Below are 22,281 nucleotides of genomic sequence, written 5' to 3'. Positions count from 1 at the left end.
TTATATATATATATATATAATGTGCGTGTGTGTGTGTCTGTGTTACAATGGAAATGTTTCTGTGATCTGACATTCTGAAAGGACAAACTAAAAAACAAAAGATATGTTTACAAAGACTCTTTGGAAGATGCCAGTCCTCACATTCTTTGCACTGACATAATAGTTGGAGTACAATACAAGTGTCTGTGTTTTTGTCCCTCCCCCTCAATGAGACAAAGAATGCGACAATCACAGCAAAAAGACTTTACCTTTTAAAGCTCATCAGATTAAAAGCACATTTTAAATAACAGAGCCAATCATACTCACACATTGATGCCTTGTTCACACATTGATGCACAAAAGCAACATGAGGTTGTCCTTGCTTTGCAGCATTTGCTAATTTGCACCGCATCCACATGTTTTGGTTAGAATTTTAAAGGAAAAAGGCTATTTTGGTGTTTGTAGGTCAGCATGATTTTAGAATTTCCTTTGCAGAGCTGAACACTCCCAAAGGTCCTAGTTATAAACTAGTGGGACACGCTAAACAACTTTGGATAGAAAATATGCCCTTTAAGTGTCTGGGTGAATGCATGTCATTGTACGTGTGCTTCAGTTGATAGGCAGAATTCTAAAGTAGAAATCAGTACTCCTCTGTATTCCTGTGTCTCTTTATTCTGACTCCCCACTGCCCACCTCCCCGCACACTCATGCATAAACACACTTACACACACTCTGCTACCACGTGTACGCCAAGCAACCCTTTACTGTTTCTGTACCCCGTTCCCCATTAACACACCTCTAATGGAGTTAACTCCGCAGTGCTTTCTGCCTGAACACGCTGCGGAGCGGTACAGTTAATAGCAGCTGCACAGTTGGAATACATGGGTGTGAGCTCGAGTTAATGTATGCTGGTGAAGCGGCGTTGGCAGACAAGACTGTGTTATCCGCTGTGGTGTGTACGGGCCCAGCCCATCTGCACGGTGACATCCTGCATAAATGAACCAAGCTGAGCTATGATAGCTGTCTCTTAGCCTGCGCTTTAATCCTACTGCTCCACTCCTGCGTGATTGCAGGAACTTGTCTTTGTATCATGAATAGTGAAATGATGGGCCACATTTGTAAGGCACCCTTTAGCGTTCCCTGCAATATGCATTTGACAAGAGGTTTGACTGAAATTGGTTGAAATGGGAACACTGTGCACTTTTGTTAAATTTGTCTCTTTCATTCATCATTTGAAAGATTGAAGACATCACTTGTTCTCCTAGTTTTTGAACTTTCTCTGCCCTCATGTCTCGATTAGCTTAAAACGACAAGCTAATCGGATCTAACCTCTCCCTTCTTTTTTTCTGTCAAGGGGTGGAGGCCATGTTTTCCCAGCAGCCCCAGGACGTGGTGGCAGTGGCGGGCCAGCCGGTGACGTTAGAATGCACCATCCCCGGATACCACGGCATCGTCCTGTGGATCAAAGACGGACTGGCACTGGGAGTTGGCAGAGACCTCTCTGGTAAAGATTTGCATGCCTTTACTTTTTAGCATATTACCCTGCACTTAGGTATCATTTGTTGTTATATTTCAACTAATAAGACTCTGAAATGAAACATTAACATTTGGACACTGCATTCTTGACATGTAGCTATCTTTTTTTGTTTGTTTGTTTTTCAAAAGCATAACATGACCTGTTGCAACAAGCAACAAGCAAATGGTGACAAACATGACCTGTTGCAACAAGCAACAGGTCATGTTTGTCACCATTTGTTATTGGGAACACTTTGCCAATATAAAGATCAGGTGTTAGATTCTGGCAACAATCAAGCTCAATATATTTTTTTTCTCTTTTTTCTCTTTCTACCAAAAAGTGGATGACAATAGTTTTCAGTCTGGTGCATATGTTTCAGTTTTGTTTACCAAGACTTCATTATTTATTTATTTATTTATTTATTTATTTATTTATTTATTTATTTATTTATTTATTTATTTATTGTTGTGTCTGTTGTTTTGTTTATATATTTGGACAATTGAAATGTCTTCCAGTTCCAGTGTTCAATGTGTAGTAGAATTTAAAATTTATTGATGTTTGAGAGTGTGTCCTTGAATTATTGTTCCATTACCATTATGCTACTTCAATCAATAAATCAAATTGTATTTGTATAGCACATTTCAGCAGCTAGGCATTTCAAAGTGCTTTCCATCATAACAAATACAAAAACACAAAGTCATGCAACATCAATCAACAATTACATTAAGTCAAATGCCATCATTAAATTCGTAATTGATTACGTTTCAAATACAACTCTAAACTCTATTTACTTGAAAATGGTCTCAAAACAGTAATATCATCATTTATCACAATAACTTCTCGGACAAAATATGTTATTGTGACAGGGCTATTCAGCAATACAAGGTTCAGGTGTTAGATTCTGTCAACAAGGCAGTCATTAATGAATGAACATGTGAATGAACAAGCCTGTACAAGAAGAGAGTGGCAGGAAAATGTCATTGATAAAAGATGAACTAGAAGAGATCTTGTTTGCTGTTTGACACAAATCATGTAGGGGACGCAAGAAACACGTAGGCGATGGTGCTGTCGTCAGATAGGATCAAAAAGAATTTCACGTGCGTGAAGAGACCTGTATGTGGTCGAAAATGTATGTTGCACGTCAACCTGAACACACCATCTCCACACTGAAATGGTGATTGGTGGTGGTGCATCATGCTTTTCTTCAGCAGGCACAGAGACTGGTCAGACGTACCTAAATGCAGGCTGCTGAATTTCAGGCTGCTAAATGACATGTTGAAAAGTAGCTGGCCTCCACCTAATTGCATCGCATCTCATGCGTAATTGTGTTAATTGCTTAATTTGAAGCAAAGGGACTAGTGCGCTGTTATTTTGTAACCTGATGGCCCATCCATCCTGGCTTTATACAGAAAGTATTCATGACCTTGCTGAAATCCTCATATGGTATGCCGACCTTTTGAAGAAGAAGAAGAATATGTTCACCTTGATTATTAAATTCGCCCAAAACATTTATCCATTTATATCTGTACTCGGTCCCTACCATTATTCTATCAATACAGCCTTTTCATTTTAGAGCTTTTCAATTTGCCTCGCACTCCTCCACATTGTAACCACTGGATGTAATTGCAATTCAAGGCACAATGACTCAATATTCGGCTGTGGCCAATCTCAAAGACAAAATATTCTGCATGGTTATGAATGATTAAATATGAGCTGCAATAGAGATTGAGGGTTTTCTACCCTTTGACCTTTAGCAAATAGTCCTCTTTCAGAGATGTGGTGTGTGATTAAACCTCAGAGACTGACAGAGCCCCAGTAAAGCCATCCTATTCTTTCTTCGTGTCCTTATTAGGCCCCAGGGGAAGACTGAGAGGTGGCTGTAAACAATAGTCCTGCAGCCATCAAGTCTCCTTTGGAGGAAGAAGATGCAGACGGGGAGAGTACTTATGATTGTTTGAGATAGAATGGAAAGAGAGAGGGAGGGGGATATAGAGAGAAAGAGACAGAGACAGAGAGCGAGTGTAATTTTATATAGGCTCAGAGTAGAGCAGAGATGTTTATCCTCTTCAGCTTTTATTGATTTAACAAGACAAAATGATCAAGATGAAATCTCATTTCCACAGCAGGGAAGGTAAGATGAACGAACAAAAAAAGAGGAAAAAAATGAGAACATTGAGTCTTCACACTTAAGGGAACTACAGTAGATCAGCCTTTAATAAAACATCTGTGGATAGCTTAAAACTCGTGGACAAGAAGAAGCTTTCTTGGCCCTCTCCACAACCATTTTCTCCTCCAGAAGAGAGTGATTGAGGAGGTAAATAAGGATAGTTAAAAAAGGGAAGGATTTGTGTGAAGAAAAATAGCCGCCAGCCTAGAGAAGAAAGGTTTTCTAAAATCACCAATACGTTACAGACAGGGGGCTGAGTGCCTTCTATTGAGACAGATGACACTTTTTCAAAATAAAGCACTCCACAGCTGTCCTTTTTTATCACTCCTGCCTACCTAAACACGCCACGCATGCAGCGGTAAAAGAGCAATGGTACATCGCGGCGGAGACGCACACAATGAAAGGAAAGTGGCAGCCGTATATGTAAAAAGTGCGACGAATCAAATGTCGCGCGGAGCATTTCAATAATATAGGTCTGCTCGGCTATTCATAGAAAGAAGCTGTGTTGGCAGCATCCTCCGCCTGGGACCTGTTTCCATTCACAGGAGCAGTGATTAAACTGAGAAAACTCTTTCACCATTCAGAGCGAGAAATCACAGCACAAAAGCCAATGATTTCTATCTGTCCCTGAATTTCCTCTTCATTCCCCCTTTGTGCCATGCTTTTCCACTCTAATTAAAGAAAAGTGAAGTAGCCCTCAACATACCAATCAATGCCATGAATATGCATGATGCAGAATGTATCTGCTGTGCATGCTGGTGACAACACACTTGTCAGATATAAGCAAGGTCCCTTGAAAATTAAGGTGGCTGTTTACATTTTTGACGAGGTAACGCCGCCAGAGCTTTTCAAAGCAACTTTGCGTTACGCCTGCTTCTCAAGAGAGCAAACTTAGCTCTGGTCACCTGTTTGCAGCTGCAGCAAAGCCTGCTTTGATTACGTGGTGTAAAGCGGGTACGGTGAAAAGCGGGTACCAGGTGAATGATGCGAATCACCAAGCCAAGCTTCAAGTGTCTTCATACTAACGAAACCCACATGCACACACACACATTAAATTCACCCTCAAGACAAATCCATTTCTCCCTGATGGATTCATTACTCCTTAATGGGACTATTTTACATTGTTTGCTTTGGGTAACACATTGTGTGTTTGAAATGTGCTGAGATCCAAGATCAATGGCCCTTTCTAGGTGCACGTCACATCTGCAGAGGTGATCAGTCTTCATGTGTGCCACAGTGTAATTTCAATCACATTGACAAAATGCATAATCAGGATGCTTATATGGTGGCAAAACACATTAGGATGTTTCAATTCTTCGAAAATGAGATGATAACATCCTTATCTTTTACTATCCATCATGGATGCAAATTATCTTTTTTTTCCCCCCCGTTTGGATCCGGTTAATGCATCAAGATGAAACTGGAAGGCGGCCACGTCTCCTCACAGCAATATTACTCTTAGCATGCCAGGAGCACAGATGAGGTAACTGGCACGGTAATCTGTTTGTGTAACAGAAATCTGCATGGCTTATGTGAAGCCACGATTAAGACAAGCCAAACAAAGTGTGTGTGAAGTTCATCCCCGTCTCTTTGGAGGGTGCAGTTAACTCAAGGCTGTTTGACCAGAGTCAGCGCAAGTTCACATCATACAGAGTCATGCAGTGATCATTATCTTTCTGATCCGCGGTGGTATTACTGCCTTGGATCTCATCAGTGAACATAAAAAAGCTGGAGCAAAAATCTCTCTCCGGGTGACTTTGTGCATGGAATGGTTCTTATTTATCTTCAGGCACTGTTGTTTGGTTGAAAGAGCAGTCCATCCTTTGGCTAGTTACAGATCACCATGGTTAAGTAGCCATGAGTAAAAACACCAGCCGCTAAAATAACGTGAAAATTAAAAACACAATTTTATAATTTATTTAAGATACAGAGCAGTTGGATGGAGTAATCAGTATCAGTTTTTGCACTTCTTTTGCATATAACCAACAGTGAAAAGTTAGCAATGCTCGTAGGCTAAAATCCAGTCAGACAACACTCCAGTCCTCCATCTAGATGATTTTAGCTGTTTTAAAACAACTCAAAATGAAAGTGTGCACATTCATAATATACAAACATATATTAGCAGATATCAACCACCTAAACTTTCACAAGAGACTTTTGCAAATATTGCGTCTGTTTTCAGGACTGAACATTTTCTATACTACTATGAGGTTTTTTGTTGGTGCAACTGCCCGCTGTATCAGTCTACCTCATCAGATGATTGTGAGTCCGCTGGGATAACTTGCAACAACTCTATGACCCAAAAGAACAAATAAGTTTATTATATTTTATTCAAAATGTGTATGTTTACTCCCCTCTCGGTGGACGAGTTGCAGCTGATCAGCTGGATTGGTGTAGCTGAGAGTTTTGTTCACCATAGCTGCAGCTTTGTAACACATGAAAAAACCAGGACCAAAGTTAACGGTTAATGGGTTCTTGTAAAAGTGTAGATGGTTAATGAGAAATGTTGTGTCACCATGTGGACTGGTTTTAAATTACTAAATTGCTAGCGTGCATCAAAGTTTGAACTATCGAAAAGTTAGGGTTGAACCTACGTTAGTTTCCACACCATAACTGTGACTAACAGTATTTCCAAAAGTAGAAATTGTCGCTGTTGTTAAGTGGGACAAATGCAGCCCCGTTGGTCAGTTGCTGCACACTGACCAGCAGAGCCACCATGTCTGGCTTGTAATCACAAAAACGCACAAGGTTTGCAGTTTTGAAAGTATAGATTTTAAAAGCATTATTTTGATACAATTAAAAACAGTCATTGACTAATCCTTACTGAGATTTTTAGTACTTTATGATTTAGTTTTGTTTAGGTTAAAGCCTTCTTCAATGTAACAAGTAAAAGTAAAGTCATAGAAAGATGACATCATCTGGTTCTATTTCTTAGCAAAACATCATGCAGCAGATCCTCGATCTAATGCTGCTGCTTATATTTTGCCTTCCTCTGTTTACCTTCTCCCTTGGTTTAATATTTGTGTTGAGGCGTTCTTTTGTCCTTCGTATTTTTACTGTATAGACCCTTAAGATTAAAGGCTTCACGTAGGAGGATGAAATGCACAGAGTGGCTTAATCGGCTGTAACTCACCCCACCAGCCTATAATGAGACCCACTTCATGCTCTATTAAAAGCTGCTGGATTCAATGAAGCCGAATTCAGTAATTGGACACAGAGCATATGATGGGTTTTGCCGTAGACACATCCATGAACTTAATAGCTGTTATACCACTGCCCACTCTATCTGGGAGCTAAAACAGAAAATCACTAAAGGCCCGGGGTTTTGAGGAATCTCCAAGGTGACTGTAGGTTAGAAGTTTTGGAGAAATCAATTTTTACCCCCTTATTATTTGTTGCCCTTAAGTATCAGTCTAACCTTACACGCCGAGGTAGAAACTAGCAGATTTCTTTTAGGTGTGATTGATGAGCGAGAAGGAAGTGAGTCTAAAGTCTGAAGTTTTGTTTCGCGGAATATAGCTTAAAGTTTGGTTGAAGCTTTGTGTGCAGCCTGGCCTTGTGGTCCAGAAAAAAATAAAAAAAATCTTCACTCCAATCTCTGGTTTCATCATCATTCAATTACAGGACAGCTGGAAGAAAAAGCTCCACTCAGTTGGAAATTCTTCTCATTCTTTGAAGTGCAATATTTATGAACATAAAGTCTCCTTGCGTTCCACAAATTCTACCCATAATAATCAGGATGAAGAAGCTAGGTAAAAAAAGAAATAGAAAAGGGATCTTGAGAGAAGAAAGTTTCCGAAGCCATGTTACATACCCCCCCACCCCCCAGTGCTCACAGGTTAAACAAATGTATATTTTAGCTTATTTGCCCCTGTGGAGACATACATTTCACAACACATGGGCTATGCAAATTTTTATATTAGCTTAAGAGGGATATCTTCAAAACCATCTGTCTTGACATCCTAGGTCTCCTGGATATTCCTCTGCTTTCTTCTGCTCTTATTAAACTGTAAATCATTTCTCGGAGTAATCTTGAAACAACTCGAACTGGAGCTGCTCCTGTTTACTGTTGCAGTAAAACACGGTTCCTCAGCATACAGCAACTTTCACAGCAGCTCATTTACACTGCCAGGAGTGTTGTAAAAATGCATTGTGAGTAAATTAACAAATGAACAATCTAGCCACATAAACTAATAAAGTAATCTAACCTCACCTCCCTTTAAATTATTTTCTTTTTCAGCTCAGTTAATGTGCTTGCGCCAGTGCTGTGTAAGACAGTTTGCAAAAGAGTTGTTCTTTTGATGCATGAGAATAAGAAGTAAGAACTTTTTTTTTTACAGGAATGTACTCACTTGCTTTTGGCAGATGAACTGTACTTTGACACTGAAGGTGAGATAAAATAAACAAACTGTTTACATTGCAGGCTATCCACGTTACACAGTGATTGGCGACCATGGCTCAGGGCAGCATCATTTGCGCATCCAGCGTGTTGAGCTAATGGACGATGCAGTTTTTGAGTGCCAGGCTGTCCAGGCTGCCATGAGGTCCCGTCCTGCCCGGCTCACTGTGCATGGTAAGTCAGAACTAAGTACACACAGCCATCAAACAATACAGCTGTGGAAGAGCCAGCCACCATCCAGCCACAGCTGAGCAAGCTCATGTTTTTGTAGAGATTTCAACGTTTTGTGGTACCAAAAATACTTCTCTAGGGTTATTAGAAAAACAAAAAAACTATTATTCAGGACAGAAACACAATACAGCCATCCCTTGTCTTCTGTTAGTCCAAGATCAAGTTTATGGAGTACCCATTCCAAGAAGAAGACCCTCAGACATCTCTCTTTAGCTCTTTTGGGAAGAGCTAAAGAGAAAGCATTCCTAAGCCAGAAGGAATAAATAGAGGGTCAGTTTTTCCCCATTTCAACTTTACCCTGGCTACTTAAATGTACATTTCCTCCTGTCACTATTAGACCTTTGCTTTTTTTTTTTTGTTCAGCCTAGACATAAGTAGGTGTCATGTACCTGTAGGTATCATGAAATTGATAACATTTTTAGAAATAAGAATAAAAACAATGGTTTGGTCACAGTGCTTACACTATGTACTCTATATAATCTACAATGAGTGATTTGTGTAGTTGAAAGGTTAGGGATCTGAAATCATTTTGAAACGATTTCAGATCAGAGAGTTGTTGTAGAGGAGAATAAAATAGAAGGGCTCTAATCATTATTAACACTAGAACAATCACTTGTGGTTCTTTTACAGTAATTTCACTTCTGAAGACCAAACACATTTAAAGACACTTCTTAGTCATGTAAAGTTTGCGAGTTTGCAGCACCTAGAATTTTTTTTTATAATTTAAGCTTGCGTGACATGCTCCAAATAAGCATAGTTGCTCAACATCCCCTCTCCACACAACTGTGAACAGTAGTTCAGGAAAAATAGAAAAATAAAATAAAATTCTTCTGTGCTAGTGCCTTTTCTGGTTTAAATGTCTGTCCAGGTATTAGGCCTGTACCCTAGTAAATGCAGTGTAAACAGACAGTGTAAATAATGGCCTTGGAAAACTACTCTGGCTCCTGGGAAAAGTTCATTCTGTCAAAAAGTCCTTAGAGTCCCTCTAGTGAGATTTGGATCTGCCCCATGGTCTCCTCCCAGTGGAACATGCCTGGGAAGCCTTGGGAGGTACCTAGGTGGAGCAAGGTCTAAACTCGGGGATCCCACTGGATAACAGAGCTCTTCAATTAAGCTCTGAGACAGAGCACAGCCACCCTAGAGGAAGCTCGTTTCAACCACCTGCATTCAGGGTCTCATTCATGATCCATATGCTTTGAGCAAAGGTCAAGATTACAACATAGACGGATCTGTAAATGGAGAGCTACGCTTTTTGGTTCATTGGGTTATTCACCATGGTAGACCAGAGAAGTGCCACCAATGCAGCCACCTCCAAGATACACCACAATACTTCCCTAGATGTACATGACTGCCCATGACCAAACCAGGAACAAGTCTCCTGGGGGCAATTTGAGTTTACAAGATTACAAGATTAAGCATAAAATCAACAAAAACAAAGAAAATTGTTGAGTTAGATAAAAAAACAAAAAAAACAAGCATGTAATCATTTTGTTTTTTATTTTTTTATATATATTATGAAGACTGGCATTTTTAAATACCCTAAGTGAATCTTTATAAAACAAAATGCTGTAGATAAAAGAATCAGATAAGAGTGAAACATTTGCATGGACTTTTGGCTCTATTTGTACAGTTTCATTCTAATTTCCTCGTCTCACGCCGTCATTTTCAAAATCAGTTTTAGCTTGAGAGCTCACCTAGTCTTAATTTTTCTTTAGTGGGTTACCACTGAGGGTTGTCATTTCTGTCTTACTGGGTAGCACTTTTAGGCTCATCCCTCTTTGTTAGTCCCTTCAAGCTTCCCGCTGCCTCATGCATTCTCCTCGACTGAATGGTTGCAGAGGAAATAGCTGGAGTCCAAGAAGGAGCAAAGAGAACAAGAGAAAGAAAGAAAAAAAAGAGAAGGGGAGACCGAGCGGGGCGTCTGCCACGCAGTCCAAACCATCAGCCACTGATCCGCCTTATTGATTCAGCCTAATGAAAAGTGAAACTAACGATTTGTAGGAGAGCAGGAACCCAGTAAAGAGAAGCGAGGGGAAGACAAAGTGCAGCATAACTTTCTGCGACTGGCGACTCCCTCTTTGAAAATGCATACAAGTAAATTTGCTTATTCTTACTGAGACTTCAGCAAAATGTCACTGTCTAATATTTCTGCCGGTAATTATCCATTTTTTGAATGACAAAGGCAGAAAATTAAACAATTGTTACTTTAGTTTCACGTAATTAAAGGTGGTGGCTAATTAATTTGACCGATTTTGGTGTAACTGTATTTTCACAAGGTAGCATTTAAGCTATCCTCCTTCACACCACATTCCTTAACTTAATTTTCTATGCTTGAGAATTTAGAAACAACTTTATAATTCCACATAAAGCATTCCATTATGGGCTGCACAGTGGCACAGATGGTAGTTGCCTTGCAGCAAGAAGGTTCTGGGTTCGATTCCCGGCCCCGGTCTTTCTGCATGGAGTTTGCATGTTCTCCCTATGCATGCGTGGGTTTTCTCCAGGTACTCCGGTTTCCTCCCACAGTCCAAAAACATGACTGTCGGGTTAATTGGCCTCTCCAAATTGCCCCTAGGTGAGGGTGTGTGTGCATGGTTTTGTCCTGTGTGTCTCTGTGTCGCCCTGCGACAGACTGTCCAGGGTGAACCCCGCCTCTCACCCGGAACGTTAGCTGGAGATAGGCACCAGCAACCCTCCCGACCCCGCCAAGGGACAAGTGTGTAAAGAAAATGGATGGATGGCATTCCACTATGGGGAAGAAAATACGCAATATGTAGTTTACAGCTTATATTTGCTGAAAGTTTGAGTTTTGGAGTTTTCTTTAATTTTGCATTTTGTTCTCTAGCTTGTTATAGGTTTGTCTCTGTGGATTTCTAACGTTCCGTCTTACAGAAGACATATGCCTGAAAATGTTGGAAACAACATCTGCTTATGATTTTTTTTGTTGTTTAAACAGATCAATTAATTATCACATCTTACACAGCTTTTGTTCCCACCATAGGTGTAAATCATTTCAAAGCTAGCACTTAAATTGTGGCTTTCTTTCTTTTCTTTGTTTTATTTTTTTCTTCTTGTGAGAGAACATCTTTCTGGCATATTTTTTTAAGGTGTTGATTTGACAACAAATGCATCCTTATTGTAAATGTTGCAAGTACTTTTTTCAAATTTCTCGGCCCACAATTATTCAACAGTGGACAAAATCTCAGTAAATAAATGTTTGCTACATGAAACACGTATGTCTGCACGTCTGGCCGCATCGCCACCATTTACAATAATTCATGTTAAATCCACCGTTATAAGCTGTTATTTATTATTAGCAGAAAAATAAAACACTATTTCTCCATGTCTTTACATTTTGTTTTGCCAACATACAAAAGCGGTACAGGAACAAATGCTGCAACTGTTTTCTTTTTCTGTACACACCACAGCAATGAGAAATGGAAAGTGTTTTTTTCTTTAGCTATTTGGCTTACTTAGGGTGAGAGAGTTTATCACTTCCTCCCAAAAGGTAGAATAGAGGGTGTTTGTTTAATCCTCTGCCAAGCAAGATGACTTCTGAAAGCACTGCCAAGGAGAACTTCAGGCTGACGTATACGAATGGTAATGGAGAAAATATATGCAAGTCCTGTGTCAACGCAAACTCCAAGCTGTCAATTACTTGCCAGTGTGTGACAGTGTGTCTATTGACTGGGAAGAAGGCTACGGCGATACACACCTACAGTATGGTCACACATGGATAGAAATGCACAGGAAAATATACACACAGTACACACACACACCTTTAAATTTACTAGCACACACACACACACGGATACTCGCAAACTTTTTTTTTTCCTTACCTGACAGCAGAATAAATCTACAGTAAAAGTCTCTCCTGCATTTTTCATAACTCAATATCAACCAAACTCCGCTCTGTGCCATTTCAGACGAAACTCTCTTCAATGACTTTGATAGGTTTGTAAATAACTTAAGGCAAATATTTACTCCCATAACTGTTATGGAATAGTTTTTCTGTGCTTTTCACCTTAATGATTAGTTAACTGATGATGGAAAGAGAAGCAATTGAATGTTCAAGAAGGCTGACCTTAGTAACCCATCTATTTCCAAGAAATCATGGCATATGGTTTTATTTAACCTACTGCAGCCAGCTCTCAATGAAGAAAGAGAAAGATAATGCACAACACTGACTACATCAAAACTCGCAATGGATAACTGAGGTCCCTCTTTGAAAATCTCCTAGAACTAAACCGGCTGTAAACTTAAACCCATACAAACATTTGCGCAGCTTGAAGGCTATATCCTCAGATGCCAAAGGAAAAATCAAGGTCTTGTGAATTAGTCATGAGGGAAGAGAATGGAGGGTTTCAGGTCCAAAAACTACCCCTGAGGCCAATTATACCACTCGTAGTAAGTTGGCACTGCTTCAGATTTTGCTCTAATCTTTTTACCTCGGTTTAGGAAAGACTGTATTGGGGGAGAGACACCACTGCTCCCTTGTTAAGGTTAAAATGAAAAAAAAAACAAACAGAAATGTCCTAAGTGTATACAAGTGGCAGTCTATTCAACAAGTAAAGACGTGTCACATCAAATGTGATGGCTTCTGATTCTTATGTAAATTGATCATTGACAGGATTTTCATTTTCAGAGTTTTGGTCCTTACCCTTTATATATAATATAATGTATATTATATTATATATAGATATATGTCCTACTTCATACATATAGCTAACTAAGCTGCTCTTATTAAGCCAAATCAATTAGTCAAAATTATTTTTTACATATTTTTTTGACAAAGGCAAAACAAATTTTAAGGTTTTTTTTCTATGATGTTTTTAATTTTACTGTTTACTCTGAGTGACTCATATTATTAGCTTCAATTTTATAACTATAATAGTCTAGAGTGTGAAGCTACCTCCTGTCTATCCAAGTTTTCAGTGAATCAACTTCCTGCCCATAGTTTGCTGGGGATGTGTTATTAATTGGTAAAATAGCTTGTCTTTAAATCAACTAATTTTACATGTTGCCTAATGTCCCTAGCAGAAATATTAGCTATATGTGGCCATGTGATGTGGTAGCTCAGCTTGTCAAAAAAATGCACAAAGAGGAAAAGTATGCAATCTGTTTACTGCAGTATACTTACCCAACCTTAAAGCTACAGTGGACTCTGGTGACAGATCCACTCTTCTATGTAAAGTACATCCATGATTCGTCATGGATGCACAGAGTAAAACCTCTCAGAGAGGCCCCTGATGCCTCAAATATAAAATGTCTTGCCTGCCCCAAGTAATAAAAACTAACGTCCAACGCCACCGAGAGTTACTCATGGATAAAATCTCATCGAGATGACTAAAGTCAAAACTTACTCACGTTAAAATATAGATTTAGCCACTTAAAAACCTTAATTTATCTCGATTTCTTTAAAAGCAACATCTTTTTTTATTTATTTTCTTCTCAGCATAGAACAACTACAAAACCAAACATAGCAAAGGAAACTATATTCTGTACCACATTTAATAAAAGGGGCAGCTCCAAGTATATACAGCACATTAAAACGGTATATATTAAAAAAGGAGAACGGCTTAAAACAGAAGAAGATTAAAGCTAAGTCTTTAAAGTGGAAATGTATGGCACTCTTTGAGCATAGGAAATAGACGGACAGACCGGAACTAATGTGATTCAATTTCTTGGTCCTGCATAGAAAAACAAAAACAGAAGACATGTTTAGTAATAGTTTAGGTTCAGCAGGTAAAATTGCAACTTTATTGTGATGGTGATTACGCACTCACAGTCCATTGTCCAGATAACAGAAAGTGCCTGTGTCATAATCAAAATGTTGCCTTGATTTTCACCGACTGTGCCTGACAAACAAATGTAACAAACTTGGTGGGAATGTTTCAAAACAAAACAAAAAATAAAACAAACACATATTTAACTTTCGTACCTACTGAACAGCGTTGTGTTTACCTGTAATCACCTTTCTCACCAATTAATTCTGCTCGATGGCAGTTTTTGCAGGTTGATTTGTTGAATTTGCATTTGACTTATGCTAAGAGAGCCGTATTTGACAGGATCACTTGTTCAATAATTAAAAAGAGATTTATGTGAAGTTTTTTTCAGGGAGCGAAACTCAAAGACCTTCCCAAACATTTGTCAAAATGAAAAGCATTCACAAACACAATGCGATGCCGGTTGTATAACAGACATAATTGATAGCATGCCATTTGAATGAACCATTGTGGGCAAGATATTTGTTTTCCCTTCCCCTTGCATTGTTAATGTTTTGGACCCACGCTTCACCAACAATATTCATGTGCACAAAGGCCCAAGGGTACCTTTTGTTATTGTTGCTTCCAACTGCCAACGCTGAATCAGCCATTTCAGTGGATAAGTCTGAATTCATTATTTCTCAAGGATCATGCTGCCATCTTTTTAGTAATGGAAATTAACTTGAAGGGCATGGTATAAAAGGCAGAACAGGCTCGAAGAAAAGTAAAAGTAAACAAGGAGTTTTAACTTTTTCTGCTGAAAAAAGTACAAAACTGCATCACATTAAAATCGAACTTTGTCCATATATAAAATGTTTGACAACCCTTAAGTGCTTAACATAATTTTATGATATTTTACAGAAAGGTGTTAGGTGCTCACATGCTTTTCCTGATGTAGAGAACAGTAGTAATATTACCAACTGATGGTTTGGTCTCATTTTACACAATACATCTATAGAATGATTAAAGTACTTTAAAAATAACTTTATCGTATGGTAAATTTGTACTTAATGTAATAAATTCACAAATAATTGAAAAAAAAAAATCACTTCAGTTTCTCTACACAATTCACAACATGTCATTCTCAAGGCAATTTACAAAAAAAAGTAAATCTAATCATACACATGTTGCAATTGATTCTAGTGATCAAATTATTCATCAATTGAAATTTATTATCAACCTTATGTTTAGAATAAGTTTTCCATGTGTAGAAATCCAGCAGATTGCAGAGAGTCATTGACTTGAAGCATTTACTCTTCCTGGACAACAGCGACAGGATACAAACCCTAATGTAGCGAAGCATACACAAGGAAAAAAACCTCATGCATGAGAGACAAACCTCCCCTTCAACAGGATGAAACCTTTCAGCAGGACATGTCTCAGTACAAGCAGCCGTTTGCCATGACCAACAAGGGATTTGAAAAGACAGAGCAGAATGCACCACAAGAAACAGAAGAACTCATGTAGGAATACTTTCTTTGTCAATGAACGACAAACGTTAACTGCAGGAGAGGGGCTTTTAGTTGCTGTCATCATTATTTCAGCCGATCTCTAATCAGATCTCTGATATATGATAGAACTTGATTATTAAGGTCTTTATATGCGAGACGGAGAATTCTGGATTCTACTCTGGATTTAATGGGGAGCCAGCGAAGGCAAGCTGAAGTAGGATAGATATGGTCTCTCTACTGTTTTTTTCACCAGTAGAAAATGGACTTACTCACTGACACTTTCAATGTCTTTGAAATTTGCAGTATTTTTAGTTGAGTTTACATGGCTACATGTGCATGCGTGGACTCTCTCCAGATTCTCTGGTTTCATCCCACAGTCCAGAAACATGCATGTTAATTTAACTGGTGATCATAATTTCATCTCGGAAGTGAGAGTTTGTGGGCGTGCATGGCTGACACGTGTGTTGGCCCTGTGGAGGGCTGGCAACCTGTCCTGGATGTATTAGCCTCTCGTCTGAATATAGCTTGTACTTGGTCCAGAAACCCCCTCTAATGAACATGAGCGAGATTATCTGGGTAGCAAGAAATGAGATATTGGCTGAATTGACTTAGCATGTATTGTGGTGTACAGTGTAGTTGTATAGAGACTGAATAAAGCAAACCACTTGACAATTATTATAGAATAATAATGTCCTGCTTGGTCTCGGACCTTCTCGTCCTACCTGTAATTTTCAGCACCTGACTTCAAAAATTCTAAATGATTAATTAATGGTTGAGGAATAGAAAATTATTATAATTTTTATAATGAAAAAGCAAAAAGTGGTGAGAACATCCATTATGATGTAAAACTGATGCCTCAAACTACCTTTGTACTTGAATAACTATATGAACGATCCAAGTACACAGCTGTACGGTAAGCTCCCACGTTTACTGTAAAAGCAAAAGAAAATCTCCAGTGAACAAGTAACTCAATTGGAGAGAGAACTGAATCTAAAACAGCCATGTCTCCTTTACTGTAGTGCCTTTAAAAACTTTCTAAGTCTCATTAAGTTTTGTAACCAAATCCTCTTTCTCTAGAGTTGGACTAAGCCTCGCCATCTCAGAATTATAAACACGTGTAAGTGGAGATAAGGTGTCCGGAGCTGCAGTCATTTTAGAAGAAAGTCTGACTATAACATTCATATTTCACTTTTTTCTTTGTTATGTTCTCTGCAACTCGAGACAGGAAGATAACTACATCTATGATATCAGAATCTGAGAACAGGTGCGTGATTATGGCTGACAGATTGCAAGCAGGATTTTTTTTTTTTTTTTCTGTGTCTTTCTGCATTTCTGCTGAAGGAGAAAAGATGATGTGAATACATCTGTGCTCTGCACAACAACAGCTCCGACTGCGTACAGGTGTTGAACTGATTTTGAATCCGCTCTCTTTGCTAAATGCTGTTGCCTCGGCTGTAAATTCAACAGCCATTGGAAAACTCTCTTCTTTCACTTGCAAAACTTTTTAAAAGCAATCGGGCGAATAATTGGCAAGAACCAAAAATAAGAAGCTACTATTTTTAAAAATATAATTTGGAATCTGAAACGTGAAGCTCCTGCCTCCTCACTTTTAAACACACACACACGCAACACTGAAAACTATAGCAACAACGTGGTGAGCAGCACTGTCAGCACCCTCACAATCTGTGCTCAGCGTTGTCTGCAGCTACACGAGGCTAAGCTGCGTTGAATCAAGTGTTTATCAGATCTGGCATCTCCTCGTTTTGTTTTCATCCGTAGTTCATTTCATCTGGTACTATTTCTAAATATCAAGGGTATTACTACCAAAAACGCTCTGCATTCATTAAAATGTGGCATTAATTGGGGAAGAAAGGGAGTACCGACCTGACTATTCAAAGCCTCGATTCCCCAAATGATAAGAAATACTATATTGGGGAGAATGAGAAACTTTTAAGGTAAGAGTATTAAAATATGTAGAAAGGCGTGGGGGAAGAATCTTGTATGAGGAATTCAGGTCCACTTACATTAATGTCTCACTATCCATCAGATTTGATGAACAGCAGTGAGTTCCCTTGTTGTGTCTCTCATCTGATCCAAAGTGCTTAAAAACATCTAATCGGTTTCATGTTTTCTCTTCAGAGAAACTATTACATTCTGCAAATTGTCTAAGGACCATTTCTGACCTCTCTAACACTTTCATTCAGGTACACATTTGCTAAATACCATTAGCGAGTTCTTTCAGTGTATTTATATCCTTCGGTTGTAGAGCTGAATAAAAAAAATTGTTTAATTCAACTGCTATTTAAAAAAAAAAAATCTAAATCAGATGCAGATTTCAGTGTTGTATTTTTCATATGAAATAATTGTAAGCTGTTTTTTTTTTTAAGCAAGTGAGTGCTTCTTCAGCAGTACTGTCACCAAGATAAGGAGAGCACTTATCAGGCTGAAGACAGATCGCAATGTGTTTTTAACAAACACTCATACACGTCCCTTCTCTCTGTGTCAGATGTATTTTTGTGTTTTCCGGCCTTTAATTCAAGTTCAACATTTTATTGGCATATGCAAAGCAAAAACATGCTGCCTTGTACAGTTTACTTTCTTTGCTAGTTGCAGTGCCTGTTGAAAAGACAAAAGGTAACATCATTTATAAAAATACAACAAAATGTTGTCCACAGGTACAGACAAACAAGAGAATATCTCTCTCTCTCTCGCTCTCTCTCTTTTTATTTTTCTCTCTCTCTCTGCTTTTTGCTTTCTCTCTAAATCATGCAAATAAAATAATAAAATATAAGCAAATTTTTATTGCCAATTAAACAAATTGGCATTCCATATTACTTCCCACTTTATTAGCTGTTATAGAGTCTGATGGCAGAAGCTAGTAGTCCTTCATTTCATTCTTTTATAAGATGTGTGAAAAGTCCAGATTTGGGGCCAGAGGGTTCTCTGACAATGGAGGAAACTCTCATGTACACTCTGCAGTTGTAAATGTACTGCAGAGTGGGTAGTGGAGTCCTGATGAACCTCTCAAATTTGTTTCTCACTCTCTGCAAGTGTTTGTGATCCGTGACGGTGGCAGTGCCGTACCACACAGCGATACAGCTGGTTCAGATCCTCTTAACGTTGCATCTGTCGAAATTCCTGAGGATCTCAGTCAACGTGGCAAACTTCCTGGGCTTCCTCAGAAAATACAGCTGCTGGTGTGCACCCCAAGGTATTTGAAAGTGCTCGTCCTCTCTTCCACAAGCTCTCAAATGACTAGTGGATGATGAGGCCTCCGCTCCTTCTTCATATCCACTATCAACCACGGAGGTTGTCATCCTCACATCATTCCGCCAGATTTGCCTCCTCCCTTCTGTAAAACACTCCATGATATGTTAGAGATTCGGAAACAAGCAAAAGATCACCCATCCATCAAACCATTCTCATGTTAATTTTTGTCATCTTCTTATAGAGAAATAAACCAGTGACTAGACGTCTTCTGGATTATGTCAGTTAAAGTATAGAAGACATTATACTGCTGTCTTAAATTCTTAGGAAAGATGGAAAACACATCATCTTAAATTCTAGGCTGAATGTTATCTTTCCAATTAACATTCCGCTTATGTGTTTACCTATTTATCACCTCCATGCTGTTATTAGTGGTTCAGAAATATTCATGAAATATTAAAAATGTTTTTCCATCCCATCCTCCCCTCCATTTAAATATTCTCTACATCATGTGAAACCTACAAAGTGTCGAAAACATTAATTAGATATTTTGGTCCTCATTGAAATGATCTCATTTCACAGTTGCTTCATATTTGTCAGCGGCACATCCAAGATGTGAATGCTCTGTTCCAACGCATCCCAAAGGTGCTTGATTAGATTGAGATCTGGTGAGTGTGGAGGCCATTTAAGAACAGTGAAGTTATTTAATGTTCAAGAGGATTTAAGCTTCGTTACATGATGCATTATCCCATTAGCAGGAACCAGCGTTTGATGGTATCTCTGTGGCCATAAAGAGATGTGGTCAGCATGAATATTCAGCTCATGCTTGACCACATGAACTGAATATGGTGCAGTGATATTTAAAGGGTGCTCAGTTGGTTGTAAGGGATCCAAAGTGTGTCAAGTAAATGCCCACTGCCCTCTTCCGTTAAACCAACAACAACCTAAAACATTAATACACAACAGTATGAGTTTAACGTTCTTGTTTTTTTGCCAAATTCTCACCCCATCACCTGAAACTATCAAATTAGTCTCTGTTATTGTTCAATTTTGGTTAACTTTTGGAAAAATCTAGTCTTAGTTACAAGAGGGTTTGAAGAGTTGTGTATTCAGAGATTGCATTCTTTAGTTGTAGCTAGTTGGTATTTATACTACTGTTGTTTTTATATTATCTAGAACCAGTCTGCCCATTCTACTCTGAGCTCTGAGATCAACAAGGTGTGTTAAGCTAAGCAACTGCAGCTAGAAATTTTCTCATTTTTGGACCCAGTCTCTATAAATCTCAGTGGATTGACTTTTTTCTTTTTTTTCTTTTTTTTTTCTTTTTTTCAGACCAGTCAATCTGGCAACAATAACTATGCCACATTCAAAGTCTTTTCCAGGATTTTCTTGCAAAATAGATTTTTAATCTCAATGGGATTTTCTTGGTGAAATAAAGGTTAATAATAAAAAGTCGCTTAAACGCCTATCTGTGCTAAAAACAATTAAACCCAACAATTGCTTTTGGACTCACTGCCAACAAAGCATGCAGAGAGTCTCGTTAAATCACTGGGTTGTTTAAATGCTCTAAATGATTCAGAGTACTTTGTAGGTACTCTCTTCCTGCAATGTGTGGTTTATCCTCTACAAACCTCTGGGCTGAAAAATGTTTACAAATGGCAGATAAACAGTGTATGTCTTAAGTAACTTTAAGTTCACAGCTTTAGTGTATAGTCACACCATGCTCACAACTTTCTGTCATACTGCTTCTTATTATCATCTGCAACTTATAAGGGTAAATGAACTAGCCTTTGTTGGTCTTTTTTTTAATATTCATTAATTTACTCATTCTATTTGTGTCTATGTGCTTGCATGTGTGTGTGTGCGTGTGTGTGTGTGTGTGTATTCATTTGCACGCATGTAGCTGAGAATGCAGTAGTTGTCAAACAGATGCACAATGACAGCTCCCAAAGAGGGATGGTGATCTGGGCCAGTGAGCCAAACATGTCTCACGTCTCCACCTGTGCTGGGCATTCCTTTTCTCATCTTCTTTTTTTTCTTTTCTGATCTATCTATCAGAAACTTTGCAAGCTGTTGCGATGGGACGACAGGCAGTCTGTTCGAGCGTTCTTCAAAAATATACAAGTCAGGAAGCTCATTGCCGAAGCGCCGCATTACAACTGTCATACAATGCCTTCTCCTTCCAGCTTCCTTTTGAGAAGCCTGCTCTCATTCATTTGCTTCCAAATTGTTTTTCCTCCTCCCGCGCTCGCACTCTTGTAAAGCAGGGGATAGTCTCAGTATTCCAACCATCTGATTTGGTGGAGCTCTTCCAGCGCTAGTTCAGTCCTGAAGATGCCAGCAGGTTTGCCATCAGCAGCGCCAATATCAAAGCAGATTTTTCATCCACCCAAACTGGAGGTAATCTGCTTCCTCGCATACACGCCGGTGTTATCTTTTTGTGGTATACACATTTTATGTTTCACAAATCAAAAGGTGGTTTTATGGTTCCCAAGGGTTTATCCGTGCCCCTCTTTGAGGTGACGGACTTACCACCTTGCTTCTCTGAGTTAATTACACATTAATATGCTTTGGTTTCGTTTATGGAGCTCTTTGATTTTGCACTAAAAGTAAATGATAACAAAGCTCAGTCCATCTGACATCACTTTCTCTTTTTTATATGAGAAGCCCAATTCAAAGTTTATAGTTAAATATGTCAGGAATAAAAAAATAATAGAAGTTTTTAAGACAAAGAATGAGTAAGGCATTTTTGTTCAGCTTTGAAGATAAAATAGAGGAATGTATCTAACAAAAAGGCTGGGATGGGGTGATGTAATAGTCTGCTTGTGACAGACTAATTTGGATTTTTCTCTTCAGAGAGAGACAGAAAAAAAACGACTGCTTGAAGCGTGTAACTCACCATGACATCTGTGATCCAGAGAAGCCACTGGATCTAAAGACAACTCAAAATATGTGACCCTATTAAGATCTTTCAAATGATTAAAGTAATGAACTCACTGTATCTGGGAGCTGTTTTTCTTTAGCTAAGACACAAACCTTACATCTTTGATTATTACCGACAGGCACATCCTTTGTGGCAGCTCTGCAGTCTGTAATCTTTGATTTGTATAAAACCTGTAATCACAGTAATACTCGCAAAACCTGATTTCTAAAGGTGAATGCCCACAGGTTTCATGGAGAATAAAAATTGTGAAAGTATTGAAAGGGATTTCATTATTATTCTTCCGAAAAAGAAAAAAAAAAGAGAAGTCAGTGAAGCAGGGTTAGCAGTGAGTCAGCCCTGTAATTAAAGAGGAGCGATCAATCTGTACCACTGACCACACTACTTATGCCAAGTCCATCGAATGGCTGCAGTAAAGAGCTAATTTAGAACCATTAGGGACTGCCAAGTTTGCAAACAGCCCAGTAATGATGATGGCTGATTCAAGTTCAAGGCTTGGCCTCTGTATAACAGTCAGACCTGGCAGCCGCAGGAAGGGATCTGTGAAAGATCTCAGATGAAGAGAAATATATTTGTTTTATTATTATTTTTCTTTTTTCAGTCATTTGCATGTTTATTGGATGCT

At 38.7% G+C, this 22,281-nt stretch overlaps 1 protein-coding gene across 16 annotated transcripts in view; it reads left to right on the top strand.

The window, feature by feature from the left end:
- Positions 1-22,281, top strand: part of kirrel3b (kirre like nephrin family adhesion molecule 3b) — a 340,233-nt gene that overhangs the window by 264,043 nt on the left and 53,909 nt on the right. For all 16 annotated transcript variants that reach the window (XM_016676742.1, XM_016676750.1, XM_016676752.1 and 13 more), the window contains 2 exons: positions 1,334-1,483; positions 8,086-8,235. In XM_016676742.1, coding sequence (XP_016532228.1) covers positions 1,334-1,483; positions 8,086-8,235 — 300 coding nt within the window. The remainder of the gene's footprint in view (positions 1-1,333; positions 1,484-8,085; positions 8,236-22,281) is intronic.

Source organism: Poecilia formosa, unplaced genomic scaffold (genome assembly GCF_000485575.1).
Source record: "Poecilia formosa unplaced genomic scaffold, Poecilia_formosa-5.1.2 Scaffold141, whole genome shotgun sequence".
Classification (NCBI taxonomy): Eukaryota; Metazoa; Chordata; class Actinopteri; order Cyprinodontiformes; family Poeciliidae; genus Poecilia; species Poecilia formosa.
The sequence above is the reverse complement of the archived record's forward strand: the minus strand, read 5'-3'. Positions and strand labels throughout refer to the sequence as shown.